This window comes from Epinephelus moara, chromosome 13 (assembly GCF_006386435.1).
Source record: "Epinephelus moara isolate mb chromosome 13, YSFRI_EMoa_1.0, whole genome shotgun sequence".
Classification (NCBI taxonomy): Eukaryota; Metazoa; Chordata; class Actinopteri; order Perciformes; family Serranidae; genus Epinephelus; species Epinephelus moara.
Genome location: NC_065518.1, coordinates 8913194 through 8928316, shown reverse-complemented (window position 1 = coordinate 8928316; position 15123 = coordinate 8913194). Strand labels below are relative to the sequence as shown.

The 15123-nt window shown below is 43.7% G+C and overlaps 1 protein-coding gene across 1 annotated transcript in view; it reads left to right on the top strand.

Annotated features, from left to right (window-relative positions):
• Positions 1-15123, top strand: part of sdk2b (sidekick cell adhesion molecule 2b) — a 454891-nt gene that overhangs the window by 378097 nt on the left and 61671 nt on the right. Inside the window, exons 13-18 of the mRNA XM_050059698.1 lie at positions 3347-3523; positions 4554-4690; positions 7758-7905; positions 11024-11164; positions 12608-12789; positions 13400-13515. Of these exons, the coding sequence (XP_049915655.1) occupies positions 3347-3523; positions 4554-4690; positions 7758-7905; positions 11024-11164; positions 12608-12789; positions 13400-13515 (901 nt within the window). The remainder of the gene's footprint in view (positions 1-3346; positions 3524-4553; positions 4691-7757; positions 7906-11023; positions 11165-12607; positions 12790-13399; positions 13516-15123) is intronic.

Sequence of the window (15123 nt, the reverse complement as noted above, 5' to 3'; positions counted from 1 at the left end):
GTGCATTTGTTGGGGACTATTTTCAGCCATGTATTTACACACATTCAGTGCATTTGTGAATATTTAGGGCCGCAGGAAGGTGTGTATGGAATCGACCCGCCACCCATTGTGTCTCATTGATGTGTTCTTAGTTGTTTTTGGTGGGGCTCCACAGCACAGAGAAATAATATGATGTCTCAGGCTCTGACTACACAGGCAATACTTGTTAGAAGCATACATTCATTGTTGGGTTTTTATCTTTTCATAAGATGATTTGACAACAAGAAAAAATATAAAATACTGCCAGACTTGTCCTGTAAGGGAGTCCACAATGTCCACAGATCAAAAGTCCAAAAGAGAATGAGTTTCAAAGTGATGGAGCCACAACCTCAAAGCCCACACTATCCTTTGGCTGCCGGAAGCGAGGTTCAACCAACAAACCCTGATCAACAAGCCTGCGGGTGCCTGACCATGCAGACAAATCTTAAATTGGATTCTGAATTTGATAGGGAGTCACATTTGATAGATGTCACACGAAAAAAGGACCTGTTTTAAAGCCTTGCAGCTACATTCTGGTCCACTTGCAAGAGATTCAGGGGTGTCTCACTCAGGCAGGTGGAATGAGAGTTACAGTAGTTTGGATGGATCAGTCCATGGATGCGAAATCCATTTGCACATCTGGACACCTTTCTATGTATTATCCTCTACACGTCAAAGCAATAAAGCACAGTTGTTGAGCCATTACAGCCTACAGATCTGTTAGTGAAGATGCTTCATCATTAGTTATGACTTGCTGTACTGTTGTCTACACCTTTGGTTTGTTAATTAGTCATTTGCTACCCTGAGCACAAAGTATTTATTATTTAACTCTGTCTATCTTATTCTGTGCGGCTGCTATCCTCCAGCTCCCTCCCAGGAATGCTAAGCATGCCATCGAATGCACACAAACATATATATGCATGCATTGCAATGTAAGGACTCTTCAAACACAGAAAGCGTGAACGTCTACTTATGATCTAGACGTTCAGTTTGTACAAAAGCAAACACCTACGCATGAGAAAAGCCTTTGTCTGCCACCGTTGTGCCTGTGTGTCATGAGAAGACAGTTGTTCTCAAACATCTCCAGCTTGCAACACACAGACGTTCACTGAACTCCAAGCTTGGAGCCGACATCCGCAGCGATCAATAGACCATTCTGTCCCTTTCTGCTCAGAAGGGAAGGCTACATCTGACGCCACATTTGAGCTGTGCAGTTTTGATGAGTGTGAATTGGCGTTTGATATGCAGCCGTCAGCCGCTATGATATGCATGCAGGGCAGCTCTGATGGCGGGTTTGAAGAGACAGAGAGGAGAAAGATGAAATACTTTGCTAATAACATATTCTTCTCGGATAGTGGTGGAATAAAAGGCGAGCCAAGCCTCAGTTTACTCATTGCTTTACTGTCAAAAAGAGTTAACCCGCCATCTGAAGCTGACATGCATGTGTACATCATAGTTCACGTCCCAGCAGGCGGTAGCTAAGTGATGCAAGCCGGGTGCTGGAAATCTGGTAGAAACTGTTTTTGATGGGTTTGTTCATGCTTTTCATGTGCTTCAACATACAGTGTTATTCCATCGCACATTTTGAGCTCATTTCATGCAGTTGTGCCTCATTTTGTGGCAGCCACAGAGAATACTTGTTTATTCAGTTTCAAGCTTCTTCTAAAACTCACACCATATTTAGTTGGAACACACCACTTAGTTATTTCTGTCCATTATTCAACTGTCTAACGTGTATAAGCTCTAGGTCGGCCTTCTAGTGGACACTCAATTCTGACCACGTTACAAATGTGCTCGAACAAGGGTTATAGGGGTGAGCATTTATACTTGTGCAGTGGTGTGTCTGTGTCACTCTGCAGTTACACCTCCAAAACACTAGTTGGCGGCGGGGTTTCTTTGAAGTGCTATAAAGTTTAGTTGATTCAAAACACACATTAAACACAGATTAAACATGGCTTAATAGAGACAACTTCAAACACAAGTACACAAATCAGCTTCACTATAACTCGCAGCATTCACAGACAAACACTTGTCTTTATCTGGACACATTTTCCCCACAAATACAACATGCTAACGTTATTAGCACAAGCCTATGGCATTTTACATTGTATAAATTAGCCTAGCAGCTAGCAGACTTTTCCTCTACTCATATGAAGCCAGGGACAACAGCAACATTTAACAAAGGTAACGTTACAAAATTCAGCTCCATTACAACTCACAAGGTTCACTGACAAAACAACTGTCTTATACTAAACACGTTTTCCAAACAAATATAACATGCTAACGTTATTAGCACAAGCCTATGGCATTTTACATTGTATAAATTAGCCTAGCGACGAGCAGAGATTTACCCTGCTCTTATGAAGCCAGGATAAATCACACACAAGACTTAAAATGCTATTTTTGTGGAGGCTTCATTGTCTTCACAATTTATTGTTTCTTATTTGTGAAAGGGAAATGGTTTCAGTTTACAGAAACAGACAGGAGGTCTGTGTCACTGTGATGTGTTGTTACATTTCTGTGGAGGTGCACGTCAGGCTAAGGTGTAAGTTCTGCGTTAGCATCGATTTGACGCAGAAGTATAACTCCCGCATTAGGCACCCAGGATCCAGAAGTGTGTGGACCAGGAAGGACAGTGCGGCTTCCCTCCCTCCTCGAGCATGAACCAAATTCAGTGTATTTAACAGAAAAATGCTGATGCAGTGTACTTATTATTTTGTTATTTTCATTCTTTAAAAGTCACCAGAATGCAGGAAACAAAGTCTCTGAAACTCAACCACCTGTTTTAGTTCTGAAATCCTCTGTACTTTTTAGGTCATAGGTTGGCAAGTATGCACTGACTCGGCTTGTTTTCTGCTTAGCAGGTAGATGCTTGTGGTTAGCTTAGTTAGCTTGCAAAAGTATCGGCTTTCCCATGTAACATCCCCACAGTAGTATATTAGCTTGCAGCGTAGGGAGGAGGAAGAAGTTTGAATGTTATGTTTACAAGCAGTACTGACAAATTCTGCACGGTACACCTTTAAAGAGTTTTGGAAAACTTTAGGAGGCTCGCCCTCTTTGCCCTGTTTGAAGTTGTTGTTGCTTGAGTCCACATTTCCCAAATCTCTAAACCGCAGTTGGTGAGTAATACTGGATGTTTTTTTGACTAATGGGCAAAAATGTGAATAACACCACAGCATCATTTTAGTGCAAATAAACATTTTCAGTGTGTTTAAACTGACCAGCTGATACAGTTGAAGGAGATAGGATGTAGAGGATGATGACGATGGTGATGATGTAAATGACAAAACCAACAACAGGCCAGCTGACCAATGACTTTTCATTCCAGGCACGTCTGGGAAAAAGAGGGCTCGGTGATCAACGTCCAGTCCATCCCCCGCATGCGACTGGAGGCAGATGGCACGCTCCACATCTCCCAAACCTGGTCCGGTGACATCGGAACGTACACGTGCAGAGTCACCTCCGTCGGCGGCAACGACTCCCGCAGCGCTCACCTCCGTGTCAGGTAACCATAGCAGCCGTCATCGCTTGCCTGTCTTTTCTATTTTCTCCTTTTCCTTTTTCCTCTCACACTCTTGTTCCTCCCGTATTCTCCAGTGCAAAGACACAGGAAAGAACATGTTCTCTGAAGCAAGTCGATGCAGCACGCGGACACACACATACATGTGCGCACTCACGCACGTGCCAGAGCCAGACACGCACGCCTTCCACCACCAAACCTTTCCCCGCCATGCTGCCTGTTCTTATTGGCACCTCTGACTCATTTCCACTTAAATGATGCCTGTTTCTCCTCACCTCTCCTGTCCTCATTCTCACCCGACACACTTTCAGCCCCAGGGGACACCCTCCTCCCACCGCCATTCGCTGTCTGTGAGACTACACACTCGTACTTACACAAACACCTCTGTATAGTTTTTGTCATCTACAGCCTACTCTACTTCCCAAACTTTGCCTGTTATTGTACACACACTGTGTCACTGCAGGAAGGTTAGATTGAATATGAATGAGACATCTGACTTTCTATTTGCCAAACTGATGGACTGATTGTTTGTTTGTTTGTTTCTTTGTCACCCAATCAGCCGTCTGGTTGTCTGGACGCCTTTTGTAACTTCCTGAATCTGTTCATTGCTACAAGGTTTATCGATCAATCTGTCTGCGCTTATCTGAATTTATGGCTGAATGAATTAATGATCCCCAGCTTTGGTCTCATTTATTCATGTCTTTGTCTGTGCATTTTCTTCCTATCTGTCTCCTTATACCTTTCAATCCATTTCCCCCCTCCCGGTGATATCTATCTCCTCCTGTTTGCCTGTGTGTCCATCTTGACAAGGAACCATCTCTGCTGTCTTGTCTTGCCACATTTCATCACCTCTCTCACTGATATCTCTGTTATAAAACATTCAGCTTTGCTTCAGATTTGTGCGAGAGACATTCAGAGAATGTCCGATGCTCGGTAACGCTCTGTCCCTGCGGAGGATTCGCTGTGATGGGAGAGATTCTTTTATTTATCGAAGTTGTCTTGATGTTCCCTGCAGGCAGCTGCCCCATGCCCCAGAGAACCCCACAGCCGTGCTGAGCGCGTCTGAAAAAAGAGCCATCGACCTGGCCTGGGCCAAGCCTTTTGATGGCAACAGTCCCCTCATACGCTACATCCTGGAGGTTTCTGAGAACAGTAAGTCAGATAATATCCAGTCTTTTCCAGTCATGCATCAATCTATTGCATCAGAGTTCAACATAACCGATGGCCCGGGGCCAGTGCGAGTCTATGCCGGGCAAGTTGATTGAATCAGTCTGAAACATGAGCTCTGTGCATCATGATTCGCTGAAATACACATGGGGATGGCAAATTGCATTATGGGATGCGCTCTTAGCCCACTGGCCTGTTAAGCTACTATCCCACTGCACAGAAGACCCATGAACACCTGCTAACATCTGGCTTTTTTATTTAATGGGTCAATCGGTACCCACACCCAGCACTAATAACTCTGCAGTAGTCATGGGTATGTATCAGCTCCAGGAACAATAGGCTCCAATTGCCAGTGATGGAAATATGTGACCCCTGTGGGCACGCTAACTTTAGCCCCGTTGCCGGCATGATGCAGTGACACGCCACCACAAAATACCGTACATGTCCGTCTTAAGCCTAGTTCACATTACACAGTTTTCACCCTGATTTTGCATCGTGGAGACTATCGTAATCTTTTGAGTGTTCATACCTGGCAATGTGTCTCGCCAACTGCGTTACGACCTGTGTGTGCACACCACAAGACTTCTCCACCGAGCCCTCGCTGACAGAGCCCCAGATAATGCAGTGACGTCACCAAACTTGGAGACGACACATCGTAAAGGCATGGTGTTGTTTATTATCCTGGGTCTGAACACAACGTGCTCCCCGTGATCCTGTGGACGCCGCCATTGTTGTTGTTGCTTGCCGGCTTGTCAGTGTTGCCAGATCTTGGGAGAGAAACAAGCAATCAGGGCTATGGAAACAAGCCCAGAAGTGGCAACCCCGCGGCTTGTCCTCCTCACATTTCTTCCGTCCTCCTGTGTGCTGACGTGGGACGTATCCCGCCTCTCATTGGCTGATGCTCTTTGTCAGTCGTGTCAGACTTCTCCAGTTTTCTAACATGCCAGATATCCAGTCCCAGTCGCAGAAGAGGGGGCGACTTGCTCGTAGGCTTGTTCACACATGAGGACTCGTCGTGGCAGACTATCAGCCGACTCACCTCCGACCCAAGGTGGCTCTCAAGATCCTCTGTGACGTCAAAATCGTGGTGAAAATCGTGTATTGTGAACCAGGCTTTAGCAACGCTCGAACTTTGTTGAAAATGTAGTCAGTACCAAGTTTGAGAGAGAGGCTGAAGAATTAGTTTTAAAACAGAAGTAACCAGCGCTCACACCTGTTTTCAGGCCTGTCCGTGACATTGGATGTGACCCATCAGATAAAAACAACAACACACAATGGGAACAGTGTCTACCGCCTATTTTTAGCAGGTTTTCCTGTGTTTAAAAACCCACATACACACTGTCACATCCTAATTTCGGTGGAAAAGGGCGATTACAGAGACGGGGCATCTTTTTTGTGTTGTCGCCAGCTGGTACTCCAAAAAAAAAAAGCCAGTGAATGGGTCACACTGCCTACCTGAGCGGCACATGTGTGTCATGGAACCTCTTACTCTTCATTGCGGCGCCCATGTTAACAGCCGAACAGCAGAGTGGCTCAGCTGCGGCTCATCTCAAGATTCAGCGTGTTACCTTTTTCTCCCATGTGACAATTGCAGTTCAAATAAAAAATGAACAGTGAAAATGATCTGTTAATTTACATTACACTTCATCTTGTGAAGGGCTGGAATATGGTCTCAGTAAAAAATATAAAAATGCAAGTTACCATCAAAAATTATTAATTGTGTAGGATGTGATGTGGCACCCAGGCAATTAGCCCTTCACAGGATGGAATAAGCACAGTACACCTGAAGTATCCAAAGAGCACCTGAGTGTGATCACCTCAAGACCCAGCAGCTCGTCTGCCACATTGTCTTCACAGCAATATTACACCTTTCACAGAAAGTGAAATTTTTTTTTTTTTTTTAACTCAATACTTTCTTTCTCTGTGTCAAATTAAAAGCCCACTGTTTTTTTACTCAAACAGAATCTCTTCATTTGTTAACACAAGGCTCTTGTTCATATTTATTGCTTACAGTTGAGCACACACTTCCTCCCACGCTACCTTTTCTGTCTAAACTAACCTGAATGACATTTATAATGAGATGAAAACATGGAAAACAGCAACTGTTGTGTGTTTTTTACAGTTTTATATATCAACATTACATATTAAATCTGAAGGGAGCTTCTCGGTTGGATGTATTGCGTATAATAAATCAACAAAATTATGGGGGGAAAATGTCAGTTTACTCAACTTTAAAGTCCCCATGTCCCCGATGTGGCTAGCCAGTTGCTTAAACTCTCATTTGATTGGATGACCTTTTGTAAATGCCCGAGAGCAGGATGAGTCATCAAACATTAGAAACCATTTTACTTGGTTTTACAGGAAGAGAAAAGACGGGGATTTTGATTTTAAAATGTTCTGATATTGATTTTTTTTAGATATATTTTGGAATTAACAAGGAATAATGATCAGTTAACACAGGGACACAGGGTTAAAACTGGGAAGACACGGTTTTAATTTCCTGGGGACTTTTAGGTCTTTAAATTGTATATACTGAGTTGGGACGGGGAAGAAGGGAACTTTTGGGATCAACATTAAATGTCGCTTGTTTCGATTTCCACGCAGCCAGGCTTCTGTGACGTCTGTGTTTTTCCCAATGAGCTTAAATACGTCAAAGCACTTGAAAAAGAATTTAAAAGCATGATCAATGAGACTAATTAAGAACGTCCATCATTGCTTTTAATCTCAACTTGTTAGCCACACTGTTCAATTTAAGTTGATACACTGCAGAGCTGTGTCGGGCCTGTGATCTGCAGCACGTCGTGCTCGTGCTTCCTTTCTCTCAGCATGACTTGTTTCATTTTATGAATTTGAATTTTAAATTGTGACCTGCCGTGACAAAAATTATTGCAGGCATGAGATTGAAAATCCCTTCTGAATATTAGTGAAATGGCCAGAAATGTTAAGGCTTTCAAAATGTTACATTTCATGGCACGTTGGGGTGAGTGGTTAGCATAGCAAAGACGAAGAAACGTGTGACACAAGGTGTTAAACTTGATCTTCTCTGTTCTAGACGCTCCCTGGGCCATCCTGCTGGCCAATATTGAGCCAGAGTCCACAGCAGTGACGGTCAATGGCTTGATCCCGGCGCGCTCCTATCAGTTCCGCCTCTGTGCCGTTAATGATGTGGGGAAGGGGCAGTTCAGCAAGGAGACAGACCGGTGAGCTAAAGACAAATCCTGTATCTTTTCCTACCTCTCCACACCTACATCATCATAGTTTTGTGTCCCCTTTATTAAGGTAATGCAGAATAGAGAGACACAAATGCCAGTATACAGTTTCCTTTGTAGGGAGGTCTTAAAGTTATATTTGTCCATACCATTTCCATACTTGTTTTTTGTCATTGGAGCTTTAAAATCTACCAAAACATTTCTCTATGTTAGTATCATTAAATTGGCAATGAGAATTCTTAAATGCCAAAAAACAAGAACCTTCAGAACTTTGGTGTTGTTAGCAAACAGCACACTGTGCTCCAGAAACTCGTTTCCAAGACAACCGCTTTGACTGATACCTTCAGTCAAGAGTCAGCGAAGAGGGATATACATGTAAGCCTACCAAAGCAGATACACACACAAACATGCACAATCACATGTAAACACACATTCACAAACATCAACACCTGCGTGCTCGCACATCCCGAGAGCCGCAGGAGGGATTTAGCTATGAGGCGACATTAGGTCTGGCCTTTCTGCAGCCTCACACAACTTTAAGCACTCAGTCCTCCCTCGATCCCTCACCGCCCCTCCCTCCCTCACTCCGCCAGTCTGTCACACTGCCTCACGCTGCCAGCTCCCCAGCTAGAGGAGAGCCACAGGGGGCTCCGTCTGTGTGTTGCAGGGGGGCTGGCACTGTACGGTCCGTGACGCCATTTGGTACTTAGTCACCGCCACTGATCTCACTCCCATCTCTTATACGCATCTTCTCTCCCCAGACACTCGTGGTGTTTTGTCAAGGTAAATATATGGTGTTAAGGTGGCTGAATAGCTACGTATGACATCCCCAGGTGGAGTTTTACAGCTATGCTATGCAGGATTTTCCTGAAGAAAACAATGTGTATACCCATACAGAAGTAATCCCTCTCAATCACCACGTAGGACCCACTAGAAGTCGTGTACTGCAGATTCTGCCCTCTGCTTGTATTTTCTTCTTATTTTGCTGTGTGCAGGATGTTCCCGAGCACAACAGAGCTTTATAAAAAGGTAGTGACCAGATGCCAGACCGTATGCAGCACACATTCAAGATAAAGGCTACAAAAATTGTGGACAAAGCGCAGAAAAAAAAATGCAAATATAGCAAGTCTGGGCTTGGCTTTCACTTCCACTGGCGATACTGTTCAACAACAGTGGCCAACAATTTTCTTGGATAATGTACCTCTAAGGTTTGGCACTGTGTATATTTTGCACACAGGGAATGGTCAAGGATTATTTAACAAAAGCAACAAACTAGCAAGAAACCGAGAGACATAAAAAGAGGGTTTGTAGTCAGAGCCTCTGTGGAAGTTACACTGGCATTTAGCTTTAAATTGATATGCTTCATTTAAGCCCTCTGTTACATTATTACAAAGCTTTATGCTTTTAGTTTGAAACCAAAGCTTTGGTCATGATGATTTACAGAGAGAGGGTGTTCTTTTAATCCTATTTCTCACTGCTCTCTCCTCGCCATATCTCTGCGTGTCTGTGTGTGTAAATGAAGAGTCCAAATTAGTGTTTGTTCTACAGGTAGCCTGCACCTTTAACTTTAGCCTAGAGCACTGGTTCCCAACTGGTGCAACCACAGAGTCCACATTTCTCTTTAGTCATTAGTTCAAGGTCCACACAGTTTAATATATTCAGCATCATACTTGTTTGGCCATGTCGTCGAGCTAGTTTGCTGTCTCTGTCAAGTAGCTGTCTGTCACTCTGCAACAGGAAAAAGCACTTCAAACTTGAGCTTGTGCCGAAAATTCATTTTATTTCAAACATATCATACATTGTCACAATACCAGAATTTCAGTAGTCGATACCAATGCCAGTGAATTTCCTCGATTCTCGATACTTATTCGATACCACGATAAAAATCAAAAAACAGAACTCATGTATTTCTAAATTCACTACTTTATAAAAACTGTTTCAAACTTTGAATTTACAGATATGGTGACAGACGATTAGTCCAATAATAATGGCTTGAAATGCAACGTTAAGTAACGTTAAAGACGGCATCATCAACGTCACATAACGTTAGCCATCCTTTACAGGGTAAGTTATAACGTAAGGTAGCGAGTACTAGTAGCCGCCCCTATGAACGTAATAAGCTGGCCCTCAAACCCAAATAATGTCACGTATATTTCAGGATAAGTATAACATAACACAAGCGATGGTAAATTGAAACTCACTCACCTTGAATTCTTTAAACAAGTCAGGGTGTCTGTCTTTTAAGTGTTAAGCCAGGTTTGAAGTGTTTCCTCCTTTGGTCTGGAAACTTCGGACGCACCGTTCGCACACTGGTTTTTGCGAGTTTATAATTACTTCGCTTTCATCTGCCTCAAATGCAAAATATCTCCACACATGACTCCTAGCCAAGGTGCTGTGGCTCCAGCAGCACTTGTAAAAGCCATTGTTTCTAGCAAAGACAATCAGCACTTGTAAAAGCCATTGTTTCTAGCAAAGACAATGGAGAACAGGCGTTCTTCTTCGGCGCTCATCCTTGGCACCAACTGACACGCGCTTACTGCCCCCGTCAGTTCAGACAGGAATCCACACGGCCCACTGAGGGCAAAGTTGTATCCGGTACTTACGGTACCGGGAAAAAAAACAGGTACCGACATGTTTTTTGCGTGTTGGCATCGACTTGGTACCGAAGTATCGGCTCTCATGACAACCCTATTCGTGAGTCACTTGCAGTCCATTCAGAATGGACCCACGACCCACCAGCTGGGAACTGATGAAGCCTTTATGACCGAGGTCATCAAATACAAACCATTCCTAAATACCATCTCAGAACTAAGTTATAGGTGCAGACTACTTGTCCTCATAGTTGGCAGCCTAGGACACACTCACAGGTTGGTCGTAAGAGGGCTTCAGCAACATGGGATGCCCAGAAAGGGGGCTAAACGGTTTGCAAATTACTGTGCTGTTGTGGCAGCACCATAAATGGCAGAGACGCTGCTACTTATACCCATGAAAACTGGGTTCTGTTTTATATAGTGAAGAGCTGTGTCACTGGTCCATGATTTTGTTAATGTAATCTACTGCACCTTTAATATTTGTGTCCTTGTACCTGCTCTTTCTATGTGTCCTGCAGTGTGTCTCTCCCAGAGGAGCCCCCCAGTGCTCCCCCTCAAAACGTCATTGCTAGCGGCCGGACCAACCAGTCCATCATGATCCAGTGGCAGCCCCCGCCGGAAAGCCACCAGAACGGCATCCTCAGGGGCTACACCGTCCGGTAAAATCTCTGTTCATCCACCTCTCCACTGACACCTAACTACAGAGACAGAGCGTAACGTGTCAAACTCTGAAAACCTCAACACGCCACCAAGGGCTGAAACACTAACAAATGTGTCAAAGGATTATTTTAGCACCTTGTATCCACCATAGAGGAAAATATATTCTGACAAACTCAATATTGTCAGTCTGTCTCAGCGCCCCTTCTCCTCGCCTTGCTTATCTCGGAGAAGTGAACCACTGAGTGGCCAGAAGGAAAATACTTTGATATTTACAACTACCTGATCAAATCACCTGTAAGATCATCAGCGGAGCAAAGATCAAAACCAGGCCTGCATAGCTCAGTTAGCTTCAACTTCAACAGATTGTCTGGCCAAATTAGCGTTAAGCATACTGAGCATCAGGATCCCACAGCTTCCTCATTCTTCCTGCTCATGTCTCGTCAGTTCCTGCTTTAAAGGCTCTGTTTTTCGGCTCTGCACCTTATAAAAACTTAGTTCTGGGTTCTTTACCCTGTTGGTGGTGCATCCCGACACACAGCAGCTTTTAGGTGTTTTCTGTTGTTTGCTAGTAGTCGTAAATGACAAGAAAGCACCTTTACACACTACAAGCGATGAATTGGTTTCTCCTCTGGTGGAGGCACGACTTAAATGCCCTCTGTCTAGCTTCTTACTTGTATTTTAAAGACTGGAGGTTAGAAGCATGAGCTCAGCGTGAGCTTCACCATCATGTCCTGTTACACACACAGCAGCTCTTAAAACTGAGGAATGCAAATATCTAGAGTTTGAATGATACAGCAGGAAAAGGTGTTTTCATCTGCTCATCATGGCTGTTATTCTTATCTGATTGATTTCCTTTTTGTGCAATTTAGAATTTAGGATTTGCAGTTTCAGTATGAACAAATATCAAGACATATTAAGACACTGAAATTAAATCCTACCCGTCTCACACACACCATCACATATAAAAATCCCCACCAAAATGTCCTTGATCCATCTGACAATGTTTTTAACTTAATTTCCCAGTTGACACCACTACATCATTTAAAAATTAATTCAGTCTGAGAGAAAACTAGAATTTTATGACTGGTTAGACTTCAGAAAAACTTTAGTGACTCTAATAGGCAGAGTCAGCAATATGCCAGGATGACTGTAAATCCTGTAAACATATAATTAGTTTGGTTTTCTGTCAGGCGTTTTATTCATTACATCCAAATGAAACAGCAGGTGTTCTCCAGACGAACAGTCAGTGCTGTCAGTGGTTTTTAATTGCTTGTTTGCTGGTGCTTTGTCTCCCCCTAGCAGGGAGTCCAGTGTACTATCTCTGGCAACAAAGTGCTGTGATGTCCTCTCTTTGTCAGAGGACCATCAGATTCACGCTGGTCTCTAATGGTTTTAATTTGTGGCAAAGTCCAGCATTTAAACTGCACATATGTGTGTGTCAGGTACCGTCTGACCGGGCTGCCTGTGGACTACCAGATGAAGAACATTTCCAGTCCTGATGTGACGAACCTGCTGCTGGAGGACCTCATCATCTGGACGAACTATGAGATCGAGGTGGCTGCCTACAACGGGGCGGGTTTGGGCACTTTCAGCCACAAAGTCACTGAGTGGACTCTGCAGGGAGGTGAGCGCTTATATCATCAATCTTATTGATCTGAGAACAAAGCTGATATGCTGACTATTTTCTTTCTTAATCACTGAATGTGTCATTTTCAATGAGTCTGCATTTATGTGTGTTAATTTTAAGCAAGCGTTTCATTTTAGCATGGTGATTATTAATGATGAATGAGGCTGGATGCAACATCCTGCAAGTACACAAATTAAAAACTCCTCTAGTTAGCATCAAGTTTATTTTCATCTCTGACTGATATCATCTACTAAAAGCCAGCTGACTGATGTTCAGCTGCATTAGCATTGATTCTTCTTTGTGAGGACCACACAAAGGTGTGGCAGCCCCCTGAAATCCATAAGCAGCTCACACAGTCTCAAACAAACCCACAGAGAGCCCTGGTATTAGGTGTTGGTGTCATCAGAAAGAGAGTGATGGCGGTATCTGCCGTGACCTGTGCAGCAGCGATCAATACTGACATCAAAATAGATGCAGGCAGACTTCCAGCAGTCGACTGAAATGTGCTCTCACACCTTTATTTTTTGTCTCCCCGCTCCTCCATTTTTCTCTTCCTTTTTTCCTTCCCCTCTGTCTCGCTTTTTCTTCCTCTCCTCGTCCATCCCAGTGCCCACCATCGCCCCTGGCAACGTGCAGGCCGAGGCGGTCAACTCGACAACTATCCGTTTTACGTGGACAGCCCCTAACCCTCAGTTCATCAACGGCATCAACCAGGGCTACAGGGTCAGTAGCCGCCGCGGTGCCGTCACCACCAGCCATCACGTCCATTGACAGAACTGTCAGAGCTGAGCTTGTAGTATCACATATCCTGTGTAGCGAGAGGGAGAGAAAAGCCAAGGGGCAAAAGATATTTGGTGCCATCGTGAACGATGGACTGTGTTCACCCATTTGTCAGTCGGAGGTCATTCTCTTTATCTTTGCAACCATTTCTCACATGTTTTATTGTGAAGCCGTGCGCACGTAATGATGAATGTCTTCATTATTTTGTCATGGGCTCTTGAATATAGTCCATCTCTCTGCCTCTTGTGTATAGTTCATGAAACAAATGTACCCCACAGGGAATCATAAAGTCACAGCCATAGGGTAGTTCTATTTTTCCGGTGACTCTCTGTTGAGACTTAATTATGTCACTGGGGTTTTTTCTCTGCCTTTTGTCTCGCTGTTCAATAGCGCTCCACAGGCCTCACTCAGCTGGCACTGTACAAATCTGAATTTTAAATACTAGATTTTTTTTTCCAGGGAGAGACTTAAAGGAATACTTTAAGTCATGGAATAAAGACCATGTGTACACCACTGACTTACCCCATGTTGCATTGAATTAATGAAGAAAGGTTTGTTTTTCTTGCGTGACCCCACGGTGAACGAAGAATCCAAAAACTGAGAAAATTCTTGATGAATTGAAGTCATAGGGGTCCAAGTTTAACAACAGCAAAACTATATCAAAACATCTGTTTATAAGCTCTCACACAACTCGTGCAGTATAACCCAAGTCTCATTTATCCAGTCGTATGCTCAGCACTTCCCAAATAGACGGTTCTTTCTGACGAGGTACTGAACTGAAGTTAAAACATATTTATGCTCTCTTCAAAGCCAGACTCCATTGACAAAAACAGCAATTTTACCTCACTGAACATGGGAGCTGCTGGTCTACTACTGCCTTGATCAGTTAGTTTGTTTGTGGTACTGTGTGCCTTCAGCGTTCTTAGGGGTTAGTTCAGGGTCACCAAAGTCACACAATAACATAGACAAACTGACTTATCGAGGCAGCGGTAGACCAGCAGCTCCAGTGTTCCGCAAGGTAAAATTACTGTTTTTGTCAATGGAGTCTGGCTTGGACGAGAGCATGGGTAAGTTTCGTTTTTAGTTTGAGCTTCCTTTCGGAAAGTTTGTTTGGAAAGCACTGAGCGTACAACTGGACATATTAGACTTGGATTATACTGCATGAGTTGTGTGAGAGATGTTTTGGTAGAGTTTTGCTGATACTGATCGTGGACCCCTATGACATGAATTCATCAAGATGTTTTTCTGTTTCGGGATTCTTTGATCACCAGAGGCATGCGAGGAAAAGTTTTCTTCACAAATTCAACGTAACACAGGATGAGTAAACTAATAGAAGTAGTCAGTAGGGGGGTTGAAGTATTCCTTTAAGGCTGTAGATAGAAAAAGTGAAGACAGAGTGTAAAAGGTGATCAAAAGTGAGGCAAAGGAGGAATTTTAAGGGAAGACAGAACAAGTTAGACAGAGAGAGAAAGAGTGGCAGACAGTCAAGGATCCATCCCTCTGACATCGTCTTGCCAGCTCTTTACTTCCCTGGAAGCTCTCTCACTCTGG